General features: G+C 40.7%; 1 protein-coding gene across 2 annotated transcripts; it reads right to left on the reverse strand.

Moving 5' to 3' along the window:
• Positions 1-1,621: 1,621 nt before the first annotated feature.
• LOC116047244 (vang-like protein 1) lies at positions 1,622-21,053 on the reverse strand. Of its 2 annotated transcripts, XM_036004534.1 has the most exons (10): positions 20,848-21,053; positions 15,380-15,630; positions 13,968-14,139; positions 7,292-7,720; positions 6,493-6,668; positions 5,688-5,821; positions 5,128-5,163; positions 3,484-3,634; positions 2,500-2,734; positions 1,622-2,219 (listed from the first exon to the last, which is right to left on the reverse strand). In XM_036004534.1, exons 2-10 carry the CDS (start codon positions 15,448-15,450, stop codon positions 1,959-1,961), a joined length of 1,665 nt encoding a protein of 554 aa, XP_035860427.1. In that variant the 5' UTR covers positions 15,451-15,630; positions 20,848-21,053; the 3' UTR covers positions 1,622-1,958. The 2 variants fall into 2 exon arrangements, with proteins under 2 accessions (XP_035860427.1, XP_031151764.1); XM_031295904.2 differs by lacking the exon at positions 5,128-5,163 and having other exon boundaries at positions 20,848-21,051.
• Positions 21,054-21,995: the final 942 nt, after the last annotated feature.

Consider the following 21,995-nt stretch of genomic DNA (forward strand, 5'->3'; position numbering starts at 1 on the left):
AAGTAACATGACTACATTAACTAACAGCTAAACTACTACTAGAAAGGCTGCTAAATCTTATCAATCATTGAAACATAAAATTACAACAATCAAATGCCGTGAAAAGGTCGATACAAATATTTATTTTTTTACAAATGTGACTTTGACACAGCTGCTGTAATTTTACATGTTCTGTTGTATAAAAGAAGACAGGGACAAAGCATTTGGAAAAGCAATCTGTTTTCTTCATTATGTTCCCTTTCTTTCTCTTCTCTCTCTCTCTCACACACACACACAGACACACACACACACACACACACACACACACACACACACACACACACACACACACACACACTTGAAAACTGCACGTATGTGTGTGCATGTAAGCTGAGCACATCCTAAATATGTATAACTGAGGCACGTGTAGTCAAGAACTATTTACAACCATCAACACTCTAAAAGCCTAAACAAAACTACACCGTCAGTGACCACAGTAACACCTGTGTAAATATAAATTTACAACATAACAGTGCTCATAAATACAAAGGGTTTGAAAAAAAACTGATTCAATATTCATACAAATCAACAGTTTGATTGAAGCTCAGGACAGTGTTCCTGTTCCAGTAGCTGTAGATAGGTGGCAGTAGTGTGATACTGAGACAAAATACTGACAGCAGAAATACTGACACCGGGTTGAATTTACACTAAATTATTCATTTGCAGCACATGTTTAAACACTTGCCAGCATGAAATAAGTGACTATTCATTTTGGTGAGAAGTTTTCAGGGATGTCCTAAATGTTTTGGAATTGCTTAAGTAATATCCCTTTAGGTTAGGTTATGCATTTTCTTGTGCTCCATGATTTACATTATGCAGATGGGTGCTGTAATAATACACTCTCCTCATGATGAATTAAGATGAAAATCAGTGGCATATGTTTTAAAATTAAACAGCACAAAGGCGACAGTTTTAACACAAGATATAAAAGGTCACCCACATAAACGCAACAAGGTCGCTTTGGATAAAAGCATCAGCTAAATAATATGTAATGTAATGTAATGTAATAAACCTCATAGCGGTCTCTCTGCTGGCCTACAAAAAGATCAGTGTACACTGCACACACTTGACTGTACATACACAACAAGTAGTCACGTGTTTGCTCACACTCTATTGGCTAGAACCATCTATATTCAGCTGTACTGTGGTTGCATTCAGTCCAAGAGATTCCAGTGATTTTGACATTTACAAACATGTTTCATCTATTTACAGTACAGTTATCGCCACAAAAACAGCGCAGACAGACAAGGTAAAAAAACATATCTTTGACAAGGTAAAAAAAAATCTAGCAATGCACAATTTTGATATAAAAAGTCTGGAAGGATAAAGTATATTCACATATAAATACTGTACATACATCTGTAATACAGGGCAGTTAAATAATCGTTGCGAAAACTAAAAGAGCAGTTTTGGAGAAAAAGGGTTCAGGTTATATCAAATGTCCCAGTCACTAATGCTATGGCGAAAGAAGAGACAGGTCTAGACAGATCCCGAGTGTACACTACACTCAAAACACACATACTTTTTCATCCTAAATCACACACAATGACACAAAATCATGAACTCATCATGAATCATCAAAAATCATGAACTCCCCCACGCAGGCACACACTGGCACATGCAAATAAAAGGAAAAAGAAGATTTGTGAGGGTCATCTGTCGTGCATAGAGGAATACCTGAACTGTGTTCTGCAAATGTCAGGACAGAGAAATCCAAGCATAATCCCTCCCATTTTCTGTCTTTGATCAACTTTCATGTTGCTTGGGACAAAGACAAGGAAACAAAGATATTCTTTGTGAGGAAATTACATAAACAAAAGTACAAAAAAAAAACAGTACAAAAAGTTATTGTTTGAAAAATTCAGTCGGAGATGTGTAACAGTCCTGTAAGTCCAGATCAGCAGCACTGGTCCACTGCGTTAAACTGAGGTTTCTGACTGGAGCAGCAGTATAAACTTGTGAGACTTGGGGTCTATGTACTCCTCAGTCAGTCTGATGTACGGGATGCCCTTGACGGTCACAGCTAAGCTAAAGTCAAGACATCTTAGCAGGAACTCTGACCCCTCCTTTATGCCGCCGGTGACAGAAGCCTCGCTGACCAAAGTCCACTGGTCTGCCATCCAGCGCTCAGGGCTGTACTGCAGGGTCGGCCCAGGGGCCAGATAGGCCTCGAGGAATGCCTGGACACACAGAAACAGCCAATGATAAAAAACAATGTTCACCAAGGCAATCCATTTTAGGAAGGCACAATACTGAGAACTTTATTTTAAACCTGTTGGATGGTTTAAATTATATTGGTGAGTAGGCCTACAATGTTATCATATCATGATGGCCAAAAGTATGAACATTAATAACTTGGGATTATCGTTTAAGTCCTGTAAACACTGACTTCTGTGGCTTGGAATATTAAAAGTGCATCTATTCTTATTCAAATATTTCAAGGTTCAAAGCCAAACTCACCTTAGGGCTCATGTTATTGACGAGGCAGAAAGCCAGGTGCTTCTGGATGCTCTCCATGCTGTGGCAGTGCTGCCTCCTGGTGGTGCGGAGGTACTTCTGCAGCACACGGGCCATGGAGGGAAATATAGCCAGAGCTGCTTCACGCACATCCATGATGTCAGACGGTGTCCCACGCTCATCCTCTTTTTTCATCCGACGGACATGTGTGAAGGCCTCCTCCACAGCCACCACCAGCCTGACAAAGTGGGAACATATACACAGCAGTTAACTTACTGTCAGCTCTCTACACTCATATTTAATCCATTAGGCAACACTCTAATGTAACAGTAAAACTGTTGAGCCCTTTTCATACATGGAGTACTTAATATAAATCTGTTAAAGTAATGGCTTTTTGTCATTTAGTTTATTTGCCCTGAACCATGAGGGGAAATTATTAATACATGTATATTATTATAGACTAATAATCTCCTCATCAACATAAAATATGGCATTCACAATGTTTTCTGGTTTATTAAACTGATTTAAATTTCTTTGTGCATAAGAGATGATAACTAAGTAACATTTATTACAGTGCTCTTCATTTTTTAAGTCTGTTTTAAGACAATAGTCAGTTGCCCATATGTACTTTGAAACTGGTCTTGATGTATATTCCTCCTGTTTATACTTGACATTAGGAGATCCACTGTAACTGTAGAACAACTTTAACTTTGGAACAGTCCACTTGACTTGACTTGACTAACTCAAGACTCCTGAATCTCATATTAGCTTCAGATAAACTTTTGAATACATTTTTGCACCAAACAAAGACTGTGGATCTCACCCTCCATCCCTTACATTGAAAGCACATTAGGAATGGAACCTTTAATGGCCAGACTTGACACTGCATTCACACCGTGCAAAATTGCTTTCACATTTCTGTCTGGAAGAGTTTATAGATCAGTAAGCAGCCGTTTGACATGCTGTCAATTGTTTTCTGTGTCTCACCTGGCTCTACGTTTACGGACTCTTCTCTCGTAGTCGGCCTCTTCATAGTACAGCTCATTGTGGGCGCTGTCTTTGCGTTTGGCGGCAGCTGTAACCATAGCCCGTGACTGATTCCCATTACCAGGCTGCGCTCCTGCTGTGTTCCCCGGAGCTGCACCAAATGGAGAGGACAGAGGAAAATTGGTTATATCAGTTTAAGCAGGAGGAAGTAGCACCTGACCCCATCAGGGTCCTTGACTCTGATTAATGGGCTATATCTCAATCTGAATCATGGACAGCAAAGGTCAGATGGGAGGAGAGTGTAAAATAACAATAAGTCAGCCTCTTTGGTCAGTATTATGTCCATTTCCTAGGTTTGAGAAAGATTTGAGAAGAGTTTTTGTTAATCTTTGTTACTTATCTGGGGCATCCAGCCAGATCATGTGTCTCTGGCACAGATAATGTTAATCATAACACTCACAAAGAGGCAATTTCCACTAGAAGCATCTATGTTTCTCCTCAGAAAGACTGATGCAGAAACATTTATATGGCTGGATTGATTAAATATTCACTATTTTACACTTCAAAGCCCATGGTTCTTGTCTGATCTGTGAATTTACTGGTTAGTGTGACAAACCCATAAAGCTAATGGAGCTTGTACAGCAGTATATTAGAGTTCCCGGGGTTTTATTGTGGGGGAGTAAGGTCTGCTCCATATTAATGAAGATCAGTACAGTTTGGGGGACGTTATAGAGAGCAAACGCTGCAGGTCAGGTAAGGATATAAATCATTAATAATCCGATCTGCATATGTGTTTATGTGTGTGTGTGTGTGTGTGTGTGTGTGTGTGTGCAGGTGAGAAAGAGAAGCTGAATGTAGCCATAAAAAATGTATGAAAACTATCCTAGTGTATACTGTGGAAAGAATACCGTCAGATAATTTGCACAGGGAGCATTGATAATATTTTTACTGAAAATATGGGTAAACACCAGCCTCTTTAACTTCCTGGCCTACATATTAATGCCATGAGAAGAGTGACTTTGAATGCCTGTGAATGAGAAAGAGAGAGGGGGGTGGGTGGGTGTTGAAGTAAGTGAAACATGAAAAGAAAGGGTGAAAAAAAGAAAGTGAGAGTGAGCCGAGCTGGAGACAGGCTAAGCGGGAGGAAGGAGAGATGTGGGAGTATGTGAGGAATGAGCGTTACTCTGATGAATTATTTAAGGCTTGAAATTCCATGGCTCCCTAGAGGCCTCTCCGCTGCACTTTGATAGGGAGGGGGTGGGGAAGATGGGAGGTGCTACGAGGACACCATATCCCATACTGCATCCCTGTCATAGATCATCAAATCCACGGTGCTTTGCAGCGGGTGGAGGATTTATGGGTATTGAGTGGAGAACCCTTTTAATTGCAGTGCAATATGTGGCATTACAGGATGTGTGTATGTGGGTGCAGGGAGGCAATGTCTCAGAAGCATTGTAGTGCCACAGTTGGAGTTTGTGTGTCTGTGTGTGTAGCAGCAGTACTTTCCGCACATGCAATATATACATTATTTCAGGGACGGAGGCTTCAGAGTGCAGTAAAGATGGAGTGAACTGAACCGTGAAATTAGTGGCTTCCTGTGTAAAAATGCGTAGAGTGATGTTGAGGACTTTTATCTGTACTTACTGTCCAAAAGGTATTTTCTCAGTTTGTTTTTAAAAGCTGCTCATGGAAGAGATGGAGATGGAAAAGAAAACATCACAACAAGAAAGCAGAATGAGCGGAAGACAAAACAGGGACCTGTTTCACACAGAGATAGACTTTAACTATGGTTTAGTTTTAACGAATAATCATACTTCAGACAGACCTCCAGTTTAATCTGTTGAACAAAGCTGTCTAGTTCTTGACTATTTTAGTAATCACATCAAACCGCTCAGCTCCTTGCACTCTGACAGAAAACATTTGCCTTGTGGAAGAATTTAACAGTTTCCCTAACAGAAAATTCAGTTAAGAGTGTACCAACACAAAAACCTCCAGAAACATACATTTCTTCGCAGTGCAGACCTGTAGGCTCAGGGTAGTTTCTTTGGGCAAACAGAAATGACCGACGACATCCTCACTGCTGTAACTTTTTAGGCTTAAAATAAATTGGTCTCTGTATATCTGAAACTGTCTAGCATAGACTAAGTGAAACAGGCCCTTGGGAACAAATGAAACACCAATATAGGACAGATGAGGCGACTAACCATCCACATTGTACACCTTCAACCCGGCCAAATGTTTGGCAGCCCGGTGCTTAGAGGCAGAGAGAAGGGCTGGGTTATGGAGTGGGAAGTCTCTGTAGTAATACTCCAAAATGGACAGCGCAGCCTTTTGAATGCTGTGTGAGATGAGAGAGAGAGAGAGAGAGAGAGAGAGAGAGAAGGTAAGATTAAACTCATAGACAGTAGAAATACAATTTACATCATGGCTGACATATATAAGAAATAATGATAATAATAATGCCCTTGGATCCACTGAACATTGAGTTATTAGACAAACAGAAGAAGTTCTGTTGATTCTGTTGATCAGTTTTTTTTGCCTGATAATGATTCCACAAAAGTTATTGGAAGTTATTTATAAAATATGTGTCTAGTCTATTTCAGATTTCAACCTTAAAAAAATGAATTAGGTTTCTAGCCTCATACAAACCTTATCTAATTATCACATTGTCTCGTAGTCAGGAAGAGCGCCTGTAGAATAGCTACAAGAATAGCTCGCCTTGAGCAGACTAGACAAGGAGGCTGATGAATAACACAATTACTGCCTGTGTCTTTTTTTTCCATTTACAAACATACTTCAACAGTGTGATGACTGTGACCAAGTGCCAGTGAGAGTGTCTGAATGTGTGCTGCACAGAAAGGTCATGTTCACATGTAAAATGCTAATATGCTTGTATTTATAGTTTATTCTTTAATTCATCTTTTTATTAGGAATAGGAATATTAGGATATAAAAGGGATTAGGAATATATGTATATAACTTAGAGTACGTAATAACAGCGATTGCGTACCTAAGCTGTCCTATGTTGTAGTGACGTGTCTCGCCGTCTGTGGAGCGGATGACACACACGCTGTAGCAGGGCTGGAGGTGGCGGAGCTCCAGCAGCACCACGGCCAGGTAGTGGACAAACAGCTGGGAGTCCACGAGGGACACGGCAAACTGGACGATCCCATGGTAGTCCTCATCCTGCTCAGACCACATCATAGGTTTAATGAAAACACTCACTGCTGGATGAAAACCCTCTTCTTTAATTTAATTTCACCTATATTTAATCAGAAAAGTCTGAAGATTAAAAATTAGATTAAGAATCTTGTTTTCAAAAGCAAGATAGGCAGCAATAACCAGTTACAGGCAAATGTGATTACAAAATCATGACTAAAATGGCTAATTAGAATAAGATTGCAATCTAAAAACAACCTAAATGCCACATTAAAAACAACCCCAGAGGTATTTAAAACCACAAAATACCTTTTAGTTGTATGACAAGTAATGTTTATGTGCACACTGCACAATTATAGATATGTTTGTGTGGATGAATAAAAATAAAATAAAAATGTTTTTCCTTAGATTAACGAAATCCAAAATAAAGGGCCACTAAGTTGTTTGTTAGGCCAAATAAGAAGAGATAACATTAGAAGATGATCATACAATCGCTGCAGAGAGTGGCTGATTCTGATTAGTTGTGCATTATTTTCAGGTAACCACATGCACCATGCATCAGCCTCAACACTGTTTAAATATTTTGTAAAAATGATCTTTGAAGCTATAAAAATACTTTTAATGCTCTAATGACACACTCTCAAACCCACCTGTGCATCAAGGATCCGGACCCCATAGAAGAGCCAATAAGACATGGTGAGAAGAAGTGTAAGTGTGGTGAGGAAGGCACGGTACACACACACTCTGGGCAGGCTTGCCCGGCCCGGCTTGAGAAACAAGGCCCACATGGCCAACAGGAGGATGAGGAGCTTGAAGGCGATGGAGAGGAAGAGTCCCTCACAGGCTGCGCCACAAGCCTGCAGCCTGTCTGGCCACATTACAGCTGGAAGAAGCAGGAAGGCCAGGGGTGTGGCCAGCACCAGCAGCACCACACATGAGCCTACAGCCAGGGGAAGATAACGGCGGAAGCCTGCAGTCCGGTCCTGCATTCCCTTCCCCAGTCCAACCACTTCCTCCTGAGAAATACTCAGCTCTGAGGTGCCTGTCACTGCGGTGGTGGTTTCCCCCCAGTTATCATCCTGAGGGAGGAACGAAAGAAAGCTGAAGGGAGGGTTGGCACATAATGTGTTCACCCAAATAAAAAAAATAAAAAAACTTTTTTTGCTGCTGCTTTTTGACCCTGTGAGGGCAGCAGAATAAGCTGTACAATCAATACTGACATATTATCACCTTAATAAGTGAAAGAAAAACACTTCCTTTTCGTACATCCAGCAGACACTGGGCAACATTTACATTCATATGAATGTAAGTTTTAGTTGCTAAATGCTCCACAATGTTCACCAGCTAGTCGCTAACTTTGTCTGTCTGCCTTGTGGTGCTGGCAGGTGCAGGGCAGTGGGTTTATCATGGCTGAAAACAGCTGCCTGCTGTGTCTGGAAAAAAAACAAAACAATGAGCAGAAAGATGCTAAAAGGCTCTGCAGAGCTAAAGGGCACAGATTTGGGTGATAATCCTCTGTAACCCCATTTAAATTACCCATAGTTCATTGATCTATTGAAAATACTGGCCAGTGCAGCTTTAAATGTCATTTTTCAATGCTCTGAGCACAAACTAAATGTTGTTCACCTTGTATTGTATTGGGGTAGAGGAGAAAATGTCAGAGACAGATATATTATAACCTGGGCAAAGAAAATCTATCTGCATCGCTAGATACCACTAGAGGTAAGAGAGATGTTTCTTTATCATTTTAAAATGGCTGACAAAATAGCCAAATCAGGGTAAAATTCATGAGAGACTGGAAAATCAATTGATAAATAGCAACCTGAACCTGACAGGAAACAATGCCTTAATTATCCTATTTTATCCTTGTCTATGCATGAGCGAATTATAGATGGTATGCACCATTCACACAGCACATCCTTCAGGCTATTCAGAGATGTTTGATTTTCTTGGAGTTTTGCCTCATTATGACAGGCTTTCAATGTACCATTGAAGTAATATAAGATGACATGTTAGGGAGTGCTGTAATGTCACACACACACACACACACACACACACACACACACACACACACACACACACACACACACACACACACACACACACACAACAACAACAAAAGCTGAAGCTTTCCAGGCCCTGGCCCATCATTGCAAATTAGAGTCAATTATTTTCTTTCAAGCAAGCAGGGTCATTTTAAGCATAAATTCCAAGATTTCCAAGAAAGAGAGACAGGGAGTATAAATACATGACAAATCGGCTCCAAAGAGGCAGTTATTTCTTTGTGTGTGCCTGTCATTAATTCAGGTAATTAGCCACTCATTTTCCCCCAGAGTGTCACTGCATTGTATATCTCTCAAACTACAACTAATCACAGGAGCAGCAGCTGCAGAGAGAGGAATGAGGGCTAGAAAAAAGACAAGCTGACAAGCTGAACAGATAAGCCTTCGTGGCTCCACACATGTTCACACACACACACACACACACACACACACACACACACACACACACTTAGGCACATCAAACGAGGCTAAAACCCCAAACTCGAGCCATATGGGCATGATGAACCTGCTGGGTACCACAGACAGAAGATGGTCACATTAATTCTGACCTGTCTAGAGTGTGTATCGCACTGTAAACTGTGCCTATTACCGCAAGAAGTTACAGTAATGTAACTTTTGCATATTAAGTGAAACCTGCTGCTATTTGTGGAATGTGAAATATAAATACATTAGGTTTTCATATTTTCAATCAAGAAAATGCATCATGAATATGGTGCATAAATATGAATTCTGCCCTCCATTACTGTTTATAGCTTAACTTAACTAAATACTAAATTAACTCAGCCATGCTGGAGGAGGGGATGCCAACAGGAGCCAGAATATGAATGAGCAAGATAAGAGGAGAGGAAGGGGAAGGGAGAGAGGGAGGGTGGCAGTGGTTTAAGGTTTGGGATAGAAGTAAGAAGGGAGGTGGGGCATTCAATTCTGGGTATCTGTCTGGCCAGAGGTCAGCTATGTAAATGCAGTGTTAACTCCATTTAGTATCCAATCTCATTTCTATTCCTCTCACATTTCTCCTTTTTTGCTCCCTTTCTTTCTTAAAGGTCCTATGACATGCTGCTTTTTGGATGCTTTTAATTAGGCCTCCGTGGTCCCCCAATACTGTATCTGAAGTCTCTTTCCCGAAATTCAGCCTTGGTGCAGAATTACAGCCACTACGAGCCAGTCCCACAATGAGCTTTCCTTAGGACGTGCTATTCCTGTGTCTGTAGCTTTAAATGCTATTGAGGAGGAGAGAGGGGGGGCAAGGTGGAGGGTAGGGGTGTGGCCTTGACCAACTGCCATGCTTCGCTTGTTTGCAAGCCATGATGTCTCTCTCTTTCTCATGGGTGGGCCAAATTCTCTGGGCGGGCAAAGCAAAGAAAAGGGAGGTAACCTTTCCCCTTATGATGTCATAAAGGGAAGATTCCAGATTGGCCCATCTGAACTTTCATTTTCTCAAAGGCAGAGCAGGATACCCAGGGCTCGGTTTACACCTATCACCATTTCAAGCCAATTGGGGACCATAGGCAGGCTGGGGGAACTCATATTAATGTTAAAAAAAACCTCATAAAGTGAAATTTTCATGCTATGGGACCTTTAAGCCAACTCTGTTAACAGGGTCCCCACCTCTGTGAACAATCAACGTCATTCCACACTTCTGTGAAAGAGCAGAACAAGTAGGAATACAAAACCAATATCCCATTAAGCTTGACACTTCATTCTTAACCGTGGAAACAGCAGTTAACTAAACAATCTCCACTTAAGTTCAACTTATTCGCCTGTTCTTTAGTTTTTGGCAGCATTACACGGTATTCATCAGCAGACAGTTTGTTCAGTTATTACTTGTGCAGAGACGTTGTCTTTTGTATGTATGCATGTATGCATGGTGGGCTAAATATGTATTTTTACTCAATTTTGACCCTCTGTCCAAATTAAGCTTTTGTTTATTTCACCCAATAAATGTCCTTTAGATCAGATCAGCATTGTATACTTGCTTAGTTGTCTGACAACAGACGCAGAAAAATATGCAAATGAGAGTGACTAAACCTGGTTTGGCTGTATCTTAAACACAGTAGGGGTGATTATAGAGCTCAAGAGAAGCTGAGAGTCAGCAGAGAAACCAGACTGTCTGTGTTACTCATCACCAGATGTCAGCTCTAAGGCACAATTATGTTTTTGCTGGCTGAAAGAGGAGGAAGAAGATGAAATTTAGCTTATTAAATTTTCCTCTATTTAACAAAAAATGTCACACATGGTTTGGTGTTGTAGGCTCAAATACATGCAATATGGCTTTTTCAAGGAAGTAATTTTTACACGTCACAAGCACTGGTATTGTGCATGCTGGCTCACTGTCATGACTAACTAAGACACTTGAATAGAACAGAGCCATCGTTAATGTTATTAGTAGTCTGTCTTAACGAATGTACAGTGCTGGGATAAAGCCTGACATCCGGCATAATGTCCTTCCCCTTCTGCTATCTATTTTGCAAGGGCCCTGTCGCTGCCTCCAGGGCTTAGCGCCTCCAAGGACGGTTGTGATTGGTTTAAAGAAATACGAACAAGTCAGAGCATTTTTTTCCCCCAATCCAAGAATAGATAAGCGGTGTAGGCAGACCATACCTCAGCACTGATGCAGTGCTGTGGAGATAGGTCTGGCAATGCAAGACTTTGTTATAAGTCAAAATGTCTATTGTGAAAAATGCCAATTCAATCAGACATTTTAGACAGTTCAGGTTAATATGCACACTAATAATTGATCTTATGAATCAGCGTCTGAACATTTAATTCACTTCAACAATTTCATTTATACAGCCAAGCTTTCATGCTAATGTCTCATTTAGTGAGGGAAACATTGTATCACTTATTGAGCTAATACACTGATAGAACCAGCCATTAAGTCTCAATGGATTAATCCCAAAGATTAATGCCACACTAATCAGGCCTGATCTCTACATACAGTAAAGCTAGGAGGAAAAGTAAGTCACTGATAGAGAATGAAACAGAGACGGGTTACAAGAGAGAGAGAGAGAGAGAGAGCGAGAGAGAGAGAGAGAGAAAGAGAGAGAGAGAGAGAGAGAGAGAGAGAGAGAGAGAGAGAGAGGCGGGCAGCATGGCTGCTTACTTGGCAGTCTTTTCATCTGGCAGAGGGTGAATATGGATTATGGTTAGGCCTGTTCCACCATCATAAAGCACAACACAACACCAACATACTGATTAGCACCGTTCACACAGACTCACACATACACAAACCAGACAGTCTGCCAACTGCAAAACACAATGGCTAAGCTCCACTGGCCTGGGTGGAGGTTAAAATGACATTTGCACATTAGTGTGTTTGCAAGCGTATTAGTGTCACTGTATATGTGTTTGTGTTCAAGTGAGTCATAGGTGTTACGAGACAAAAACAACTGGCATTAGTTTAACATGCCTGGCAGGTTACCTACAATTTACTCCAATCTTTTAATTGAGTGGTTATTTTTACATTATATTAAAAGACGTGAGTGTAGCAGCTATAAGTATATGTGTGCATACAACAATTCGATGAAAAGGGCTAAGAAGCAAAGTGGGAAACGCCAAAACAAGAGTATGTGCTTCTCCCCATATGCTTTGGTGTTGCTAGAGCTAACATTGTGAATTGAAGCCGCTGCCTTCTGGCATAAAGTCACTGCGTCTGTCTCACAAAGCAGCATGGACAGTCTCAGTAACAGACTCTGCACTCTCTCTATGACTCATGAGGTCCAAAACCGTATCCTTATGTCATAGCCATGCGTGTAAACATGGAGGATTATTCATATCAGCTTTCCTCAAAGTGGCGTTTGGCTGGATGCTAAGGCTAATCTCAGTCTGTGAGAATGTCTCTCTGTACTGGAGCCTATTAGTGTTACAGCAGCTCTGCCATCTAACAGAGTTGCTCCAAAGAAACAGTGGCTAGGGTGGACTTTGGTGATGGTAATGATGGTCCTGCTGCTGTGCCATTTGGACACATTTTTCTGGAGGGCTAATGCAATACAATGGCAGATTACTTTACACTGCAGACAATGAACGTAAGCTACAAGCTGACACTCACATGACATCGTGGAATGTGGTTGCCCAGCCAGAAGGGGATGCTGAGCCGAGACGGCAAAATAGGTCAGACCTCTCCGAAATTCTCAGAAAGTCTGGCTGAAGACATGCTCAGATCCTATTCACATTAAATAATACTCTATAATCTATAGTACATATTTTGCAGGCAGCTTGTACACTCCACATACACACACATTTTTCTCCTTTTTCTCTTACACACAAACCAACAGTACTTAGAATGACAAAATGCTCTCTTTTTACTATAGATTTCAAGTAGGTCAGAAAGACTGTGAAGGCAGCCCAAGGCAGAGTTGTCTCTAAAGAGCAATATATGCTCTTTAGCTTTCTTTAACTTCCATTGCAATGTACCTGCTCATCTGCATGAAAACAGCTAGTCTGGCTCTGTCCAAAGCTAAAGAACAATATATCCTATATAATATAACTATATCCTGTTCTACTTTTGGATCGAGCCAGGCTAGCTTTTTCTCCTCGTTTGCAGTCTTTGTGCTAAGCTAAGCTAAGCTAACCAATTGCTGGCAATAGCTGACAGATATAAAAGTGAGACCTTCCATCTAACTTAAGTGTATTTGTCGAACTACTTTGAATAATGATCACGATTTGAATGCATCTTTAATCCCTGCGGTGTTGACTTGGTTGAATATCCATTCTGTCTTTGAGCTGCATTATCACAGCATTTTGCCTCCTTGTGTCTACTTAAAAACCTCTATTGCTTGCAGAGCTCACCAAGATCAGCTTTATGGAATGACTGGTACCAATTTGCTCTGCTTTCAAAGCGATCAGGCATGACAGTTATACCCAGCATCACACACCCACACACACACACACACACACACACACACACACACACACACACACACACACACACACACACACACACACACACACACACACTGTAACACAGCGTTGTCCGTACAAATCCGAACAGGCCTACAAGAGAAATGCTAATCCTCTGACCTATTTGATCCCTTGTCACCATTGTTATTATGTGTCAGGCGCTGTGGCAGTGGGCAGCCAGCTGCTGAGAGGAAGAGTTTAAGGTCATGGTGCTGTGTTTATAATGTAGATGGATTACTGGGCCTTCTGATTTACTGTATTAGGAATAAATTACTTCTCTGACAAACAGCCCGCATTCCTTCACAGTTTAAACATTCCATTTTTGTCACATGAACAGTTTTGTGTACACTTCCATGGAAAATACCTGGGCCTCATCTCCCTGATCTGCTGCTGGTGTGGGTTCTCCTGGCAGCGGATCTCCATTGTGAATGGGGGAGTCCTGGGAGGGCGTGTCAGGGGGGTTGATGACAACGGACCTCTCAGAGCGACTGCTGTCTTTACTGTTGCTGGCCTTGTGCCGCTCGCGACTTCGATCCCTAAAGTTGAACAAACACACAATGAACATGAAGAACGATACAAAAGCAATTTAGACACATCAAGTTAAGATCATTAATACGTACACTCATGTGCTCATATGCGTTTTATTGATTAATCTGGACATTATTTTCTTGATTAATTGTTTTGTCTATAAAATGTCAGAAAATAGTTAAAATGCCTTCATAATTTGCCAAAGAGAAGTTGATGTATTCAAGTTTCCTGCTTCATCCAAAGCTCTGTTTACTTAGTTAATTACTTTTATATGCCAAAGAAAATCTAAAGATTCTTATATTTGAAAAGCTAGGAGACAGCAAATGCTTGGCCTTTGTGCTTGATAAATGACCAAAGAATCAAAATCATACCATACATGTTCTATTGATCAAAAAAATATAAATTGACAATTTCAAACATTTCAGGTCTCATGCAATCAAGCAAATCATCCAGATTGTTTATGAGTACTCAAATACATATACACACAAAAAACAAGACCTGAAAGAAGAAGTCGATTAGCAGAAAATGAATGGGCAACAATTAAATCTTTGCTATCATTTAAATACTTTTTGTATAAAGAAAGCTCTGGTTCCTGCTTCTCAAATGTGTTTAAAATCGTCTGATATGTTATAATAGTAAACTGAATATCTATGGGTTTTAGATTATTTGTCTGACCAATCATTGAATATGTTATTGTGGACTCTGGGAAACTTGTTTTTTTTATAATTTTCTGACACTTTATCCTGTAGGACAAATGATTCATCAACACATAGGGACAATAACAGGCAGATTATTCAATATTTAAAAGAAATAATGGCTAGTTGCAGACTTACTTGGCAAAAAGCTGGTGGAAAGGGAGGGAAATATTGAGGAATGGACATGACAGGGATCAAATGATTTTCTCATTTGCAGGATAGAACGAGTGAATCACTGAAATAGGTTAGAGCCACTCAACTGTGACGACCCTAATCCACAAACTGTCTGTCTCATTCTCTTGCTTGTTCTCTCTTCTGTCTCTCTCTTAGTCTCTCATCTGATTAATTTGCCCACAACCAACCCGTTGCCCGCTCAAACTGAAGAAAACACAACAAACTCAATGTGCAGAGAAGTCATTACATGAAATACCTTATCATAAGGTGCTGCGAAAGAGGCAGCCTGTGATCTAGCGGAAACCCATGTCATGGAAAGGGAGAGATAGACAGATACAGCTGAGAAGCAGATGGAAAGGCGGACAGACAGGAAACATACCCATGTCGGTTTGATCTCCCCGAGCGGCTGGAGTGATAGGAGTAGCCCGAGTGGGTCGACTCAGTGTCCATTCCAACGCAGTTCAGATCCGGCGATTGGCCAGGGGGGATGAGGAGAGATTTGTCGTGTGGTGGAGAGGGTAAGTTGGCAGCAGCACTCAGGAGGAGGAATGGGTTGCTATAGAGACAGGCCTCAGGAATCCACGGTGACTGATAACTACCCCAGAGAGCTGCTTTAATAGCCACATTGACCTGAGAGATGGAGAGATAGAGGCTATGAGTCATGCATCAAAACTTGCAATGTCTGACAAATAATGCAATAGAGATATTAGCCAGGCAATATATTTTTGCACAGGGTTGCGCTGATTATCATTCAACGTATTTTAAATAAGAGCAGAATGACCAGAGCAATCACCATTTTCATTAGCTGTGCTTTAGGACTGGAAAGCCAGCTAGATTTTTCCTGTCTACCTCTGTAGATTGCTTTCCCCTGTCTCTAACAGTTATAATTGATCCATATTATCTATAGAGTCTGTTCTGAATTTAGCAAAACATCATTTTTGTACAGCACACTAGGCTCAAAACAATTTACAATACAAACTTTATTTGGAAACACTGCTTCAAAACAAGGCATTCAAATGCCACAATTACAACATGTTTTATGAAGTTTTAAAAAGTTATGCTTTCTTATTCATCGCTCTTAAATTAATTGTGTGTGTGAGTGTTTTTTATGTGTTAATTATGCCATTTTGTCCAGGTCTCTCTTGTAAAAGAAATAATGCATCTCAGGAGATTTCCTGGTTGAATATAGATTCAATTAACAATTACCTTCAAAATCCTACAGACATAATGCAGGACCTTCAGGGAGAAAACAGAGGCCAGTACAACCATTTTTAACCAGCACTAAATGAAGATATTACAGGAAATGTGATTAAAAATATCATATTTGAAACAATGACAAGTAATCATAGCGTATTGTAGAAGTGCTATCAAGCTAAATTAAACAAATACTGCAATCCACTTATATTTGAATTAAATTTAAATTTCCATCAGGTTCCGAAAACATCCGTAAAATAAATAGATAAATAAATATAACAAGTTGAAAGCATAAATAAAATGTGGTCCTTTTTTAACCAAATCAATTATCAGTTTTATGTGAACCACCTCTCCATCTTGTCACTCCTGTTTAAGTCATTATGAGGTTGGACAGACTCACTTCCTGGGCCTTAATAATGTATGTTGTGTGATGCATGAGGACGACTCAGGGCTTCACCATGCATGACCATTCATTTAGACCTCAATCTGTCTTCCAGCTGTTGTCCCGACAACCACCTGCCAATCACCATCCCCAGCCCAGTCTCATTTTACTAACTGGGATTATTCTACCTCCTGTCATTTACAGGCCATTTGTTATCTCTGTAGCCAATGGTGCATATAAACAGTAAAATAGCCCATTCAGCATATTAGGATGTGAATGCACACAGCGGCAGAAAGATCATGCTCTGAAAATGATGGTTAGAAGAAGACACTGCAATGTAGTGGATTTCCATTAAGATGATACAGACCGGGTTGAACGTTTTTCTATCCTTTCTTTACCCGTCATGGGAAATGGGGAAGTGCATATGAGAAACCACATCATTTCCGTTTAAGGATTGTCACACAATGCATATAAATGATGTAATAATATCACCACTGGTTGAATTACATGTGTCAGACAAAAGCTAGAATTTGCAAATGATGGTGTGGTGACAAAAAGAATAGTTTCTCTAAGAGTGAATAGGACATTGGTCTCCACTAATACAGCCGCTATTGAAAGAGGGGAACATATGCTGAACAAGGCAGAGCTGTATATATATGCAGGACTTCAATAAATATTGTACTTGAACATACCACTCACAGCATCAATTTTTAAACACAAAGCAGAGATTTGACAGAGGAAAGTCACATCTCTCATCTCTAACCCACATCTGGAGCGTCCACTGTTGCCTTGGCAAGATCGGAGGCAGGAGGCCCCATCTAGCAGCAATAATCAATCACCCCTGCTGAGAGTAAATTTGTGTTATGCGTGTATGACAGTAGTGAGTGGGGGGGGTGGCACAGTGTGAGGGCACAAAGAGCAAACAATGGCTTCTCATCACACCCAGTGCCCGTATGGTTAAATGGATAAGGCAATGGTTTGAATAAAAGCTGTTAACTCCCTGAGTGCTGATCTCTGAGCGTGGCAGTGGTATGTGGGCCAAGATGAGTCCTCTGAGAAGCCACTCATCCACGAGATGAGCATGAAGAGGCATAGTGAACCAGGCCATGTGGAAAATCGCAGCCATGGGGTAAAAAAAACTATCAGTTACAAACTATCAGATAACTATGAATAAAGCATAACAAGGTGCATCAGAGATGAGCGAATACATGCTTATTCTGAGTCATTCCATCGAAAAAATTCAGTAGTCCTCTGTGAGGAACTGTGTTGAAAATGTATTTGCTAGTGAGGCGTAGTTGCTTCGCTGCAGACCGTTCTGGTTGGCTGCATCGAGAAGAGATTCACAAGGGCAGAAAGTGACACTAATGTAAAACAAACACTCATTAACGTGTTTGTTTAGTGGAAGGAGGCTGTTGCACAGTGGGAGCTACTGTACTGTAACTACATAGGCTCAGAGGTTCAGGCACATGTGAGATCATTTGACTCTTTTTTTTTTTTTTTTATTCCAAAAAGAGAATATAACCAGGCTTCACTATTGCAACAAATATGTGTATGTGTGAGTCTATGGGGAGAGCTTTAACATCTGATAGGTTAGGTTCTTTAGGTGAGGATAGGTTAGCCTTTTCCCCCGCAACTCATGAATTAATAATAACAGATAAGAATGTGGGATTTTTGCTTAAAGTCCTTGGCTGCAAAGACTTTGGCCTTGAATCTGGGCAGAGAAAGAGAGGTGTGGAATTTGTGATTCCATTAAAGCGTCCGATTCAATGTTGGCATCCTAAATGGCGCAGATCAGCCTCATAGCTCATCTAGAGCACATGTTGAGGCCTGGTTACCATGGAATCTGTGCCCTCCCTCACATCCATTAGACCTCGTGCCTTCGTTTCTTCATTTGCGCCCTGCCCTGGTGGCATTCTGCCATAATCAGCCAGATGCAGCAGCTGGCAGTCTGCTGTTAGTTTATTTCCTTTATCGTTTGTTTCACAATTTCAAAGCAATCTACAAACTACCCAAATCTACAACATATACATACAGCAGACATTACTCTAGGGCTCTAATGATTATTGTCATTTTTGACTAATCTGCTGATTATTTTCTTTAATCAGATCATTTTCAAATTGCTTTGAATCAATCAATTTCAACAGTATTCAATAGGGGTGTTGAAATAAATCATTGCATCGCAATTGCGATGCGGACCTGGACAATTCTGCATCGATGCCGTTGACAGACCATAATCGATTATTACCTAATGATGTTACTTGGTGATTTTCCGGTTGCTGCTTTTTTTTTAGTTTTTGCCTTTTGTCTGTTGTCTGCTGTGTTCAGACTCCCCTACATTCAGGAAGTGTCTTTTTTAAGAGCAGATACAATAAAAAGGGGAGTTCATAGTATATCTGACTGCTTGAATTTGTTGATGAAAACCATGTGTAGCAATATATAATAATATTGAGGAGGTGACGCATCGTGATATTGAATCGATCTGAATCATTGACAGGATAATCATAATCGAATTGGGACACCAGTGAAGATTCACACCCCTAGTATTCAATTTACGATTACAGGAGACTAAGAAAAAAAGCAAATACTCACACTTGAGGACCTGGAACCACTGAATTGTTGGCATTTTTACTAAATACATGCCGTAAATAAATAACCGATTATCAAAATGTAATTACATACAAATCACTTCAGCTAAATATTATTTTAGTGAAATAAAAGAGGTTCTTTGAAAGTGGCAAATAAAAAACAGACACACACGTGAGTAACACAGTCCAGAAAGCTGGGTAAGACCTCTTTGAAATCAAATACTGGGTGACAAAGTGTGTGCCAGGGTTATTCATAGTGATAACAATCTCCAATCCCTCCATGAACTGCAGATAACCCAGGGGAACAGCTGCAGATTAACACATTATACAATCGCTGTTAACTGACTAAAATCACACGAACGGAGCCAAAGATGCAGCGACATGAAACTCCCATGGAAATTATTTCATGGGCCTTACCACTGGGACATATGATGTCATTAGGAACTTGTTTCCTGTGTATTTTCCTTTCATTGTTTGCTCTGACAGTCTGACATTTGATTCTTAGCACAAAGGTATTTGTCAGATATGTGCAAAGATCAAACCTGTGACCTTTGACACACCACAGTAAAAGGAGAAAGTTAAGACCTGACACAGTTCTCTGGAATGCAACCCCTACCCCCCCTGATCCGCTCATGTGGAACTAAATAAAAGTACAGTAGAGGGAGAAGGAGTGAGGTTGTGAGAGAGATAACTCAGTAGATTCCTACTTTAAGAGCAGTGCTTTTATGCCTGTAAATACACTTCTGTACACTACTCTACATTGCGTCATGCATTGTAGCGTGCTATCCAAGCTTTGCAGGATCCTAATGCTCCTCAGAAGCCTAAAGGTAGCTCCACTTCTCATTACACTTGTGGCACTCTGCCCTGCCAAGCAGAAAAAAACATGGTTTAAAAGAGAGCAATGACAAAAGCCTTGATGCTGACACCACTTTCTTTTGATCATTCATGGCAAGAATAGCTTCCAGGGGATGACTCATCTATTCAAGGGGTTCCCATACCTCACAGTGCCCTTAAACCTCTCTGCACAGGACCTATCAGCACTAATCAATAATAAATAACTGTAGGTGCTGCACAGGTTCACTGCAGCATCATGACTCTGAGATACTGTGGAAGACAGCACCGACAGTGTCAGAGGAGGCACGGGAAGCGGCTTCAGTCATAGTAACGCCTCATCCAGCTGTGCACAGTGTTCTCTCCAGACAGCTGCTGATGATGGCGATACACACCATCACCCTGCAGCGGCAGTTTGCATCTTATACGCCCTTTATTTCATAGGCTCCTGGGTCTGAGAGAGATAGGGATGTGATGTTACTTCTCTATTACACAGCAGCAGTTTCGGTTACAATAGATCTGGTTTCAGTTACATCCTGAAAACCATTAACCACAGTAGGTTATAAGCTACTATCACCATAATGTAGCCTATGCATTACTTTGATTCTATCTATTTATTTACGTAAGAGGCTCTGAGGCAGTGTCTAAAGAAAAACTACAAGGTTAGCTCCCAGATAAATATGGGTTAGGATGACTAAAGGCTACATCTGTCTGTTGAGAAGGAAACCATTTTTTTCACGACGGCAGCGTTGAACTTCATCAGTAATTCCTGCGAGGGGTTGCATCTCAGGCGTTTGGCAAAGATATACCCGGTGTAATGAAGACAGCATCGCGATTATCAGTTCATTTACCTACCTTTCTTTTCTCCGGTGTGTGTCATATTCTCCACTTGCGTCTCGGTGTCAGTGTCCTGGTGAATCTGGAGCCGCTGCGCTGCTGAGCCGTCTGTGCTACTGACAGGGGCAGCTCCCTCATACGAGCCTGGCCATTGTGGTTAGCAGTACCAGAAAGGGAGGCAGCATGGAGGTACAATACACTAGAGTGCCCTTTAATGAGTATTTTCAGTTGCAGCCCACAAGAGGTCGTCCTTTACCTGCCATAAGCAGGAAGTTGGTTTATGTTGCCTGTGAATCAAAGTTCACACTCCATTAAAAATGTGTTTTGCTTACTGTTATTTCTACTTGGTGTTTGAGCTTCACTGTGCAGCAACATGTATGTGCAGAGTTAGACATTCGAAGATCACATCTGCTGTGTGGGAACGTTTCTCTGTTTTTACCTTAAAATCTGTGCTTTCCTTAAAATCACAACTAGTTTGGAGGCCAGTGTGGTCCAATTATGCAATTTAAACAAGTGTAATGTGTAAACTTTCTAAGGAGGGACCTTTTAGTGAAGTAGGAGACATATTTTGTCATGCTGGTAAACTTATGAAATGTGCATATTTATAGAATCTGGATTTTTCAGTGATGGAGAATGAGGACAGTAGATATAATTAGTTTGAGTTTTTTGTTAAAAAGACAAAACAAAAAACCCATGTTAGACTATTCAAAACAAAACATTTGGATGGTATAAATCTGCATCAAATTCCTTGTGATTTTGATAAATTGGTTATGTAGGGCATTCAATCTCTGGCCAGACGGCAGAGACAAAATGTAGAGGAATGTAAGGCTTTTCCCCCCACTATTATGAAAAGGGTCACATTTGTACCCAGGAAAAAAGGCAAGGTAGGCCACAAGTGGCACTGCAACACTTCATTAAATGTTCAAAAGACGTTCACTACATCAAGAGCGAAAAAACAACAACACTAATATCAGTTACACAATTTAGCAGTGTTGAGTTTTAAAGTTTATTGTTGACCTTGAAAACAGCAGATGACAATGAAAATCTCACCTCAAGGTTCATTCAGTAGCTGTTCTAGAGCTTTTACTTCATCAACAGATCAAATTTCCATTTTGGAAATTGAACAACTGAGCAAACTCCATCTGCTGATGAATCTCATGCAATAT

The sequence above is a fragment of the Sander lucioperca genome, chromosome 8 (assembly GCF_008315115.2).
Source record: "Sander lucioperca isolate FBNREF2018 chromosome 8, SLUC_FBN_1.2, whole genome shotgun sequence".
In the NCBI taxonomy this organism is placed as follows: Eukaryota; Metazoa; Chordata; class Actinopteri; order Perciformes; family Percidae; genus Sander; species Sander lucioperca.

Excerpts from the sequence above, each read along its gene's own strand:
- LOC116047244 (XM_036004534.1), bottom strand. The coding sequence starts at position 15,450 with ATGGACACTGAGTCGACCCACTCGGGCTACTCCTATCACTCCAGCCGC. Across the intron at positions 14,140-15,379 it reads GGGAGATCAAACCGACATGG|GGATCGAAGTCGCGAGCGGC; the intron begins GTATGTTTCCTG and ends GTTCAACTTTAG. Across the intron at positions 2,220-2,499 it reads TCAATAACATGAGCCCTAAG|GCATTCCTCGAGGCCTATCT; the intron begins GTGAGTTTGGCT and ends CTGTGTGTCCAG.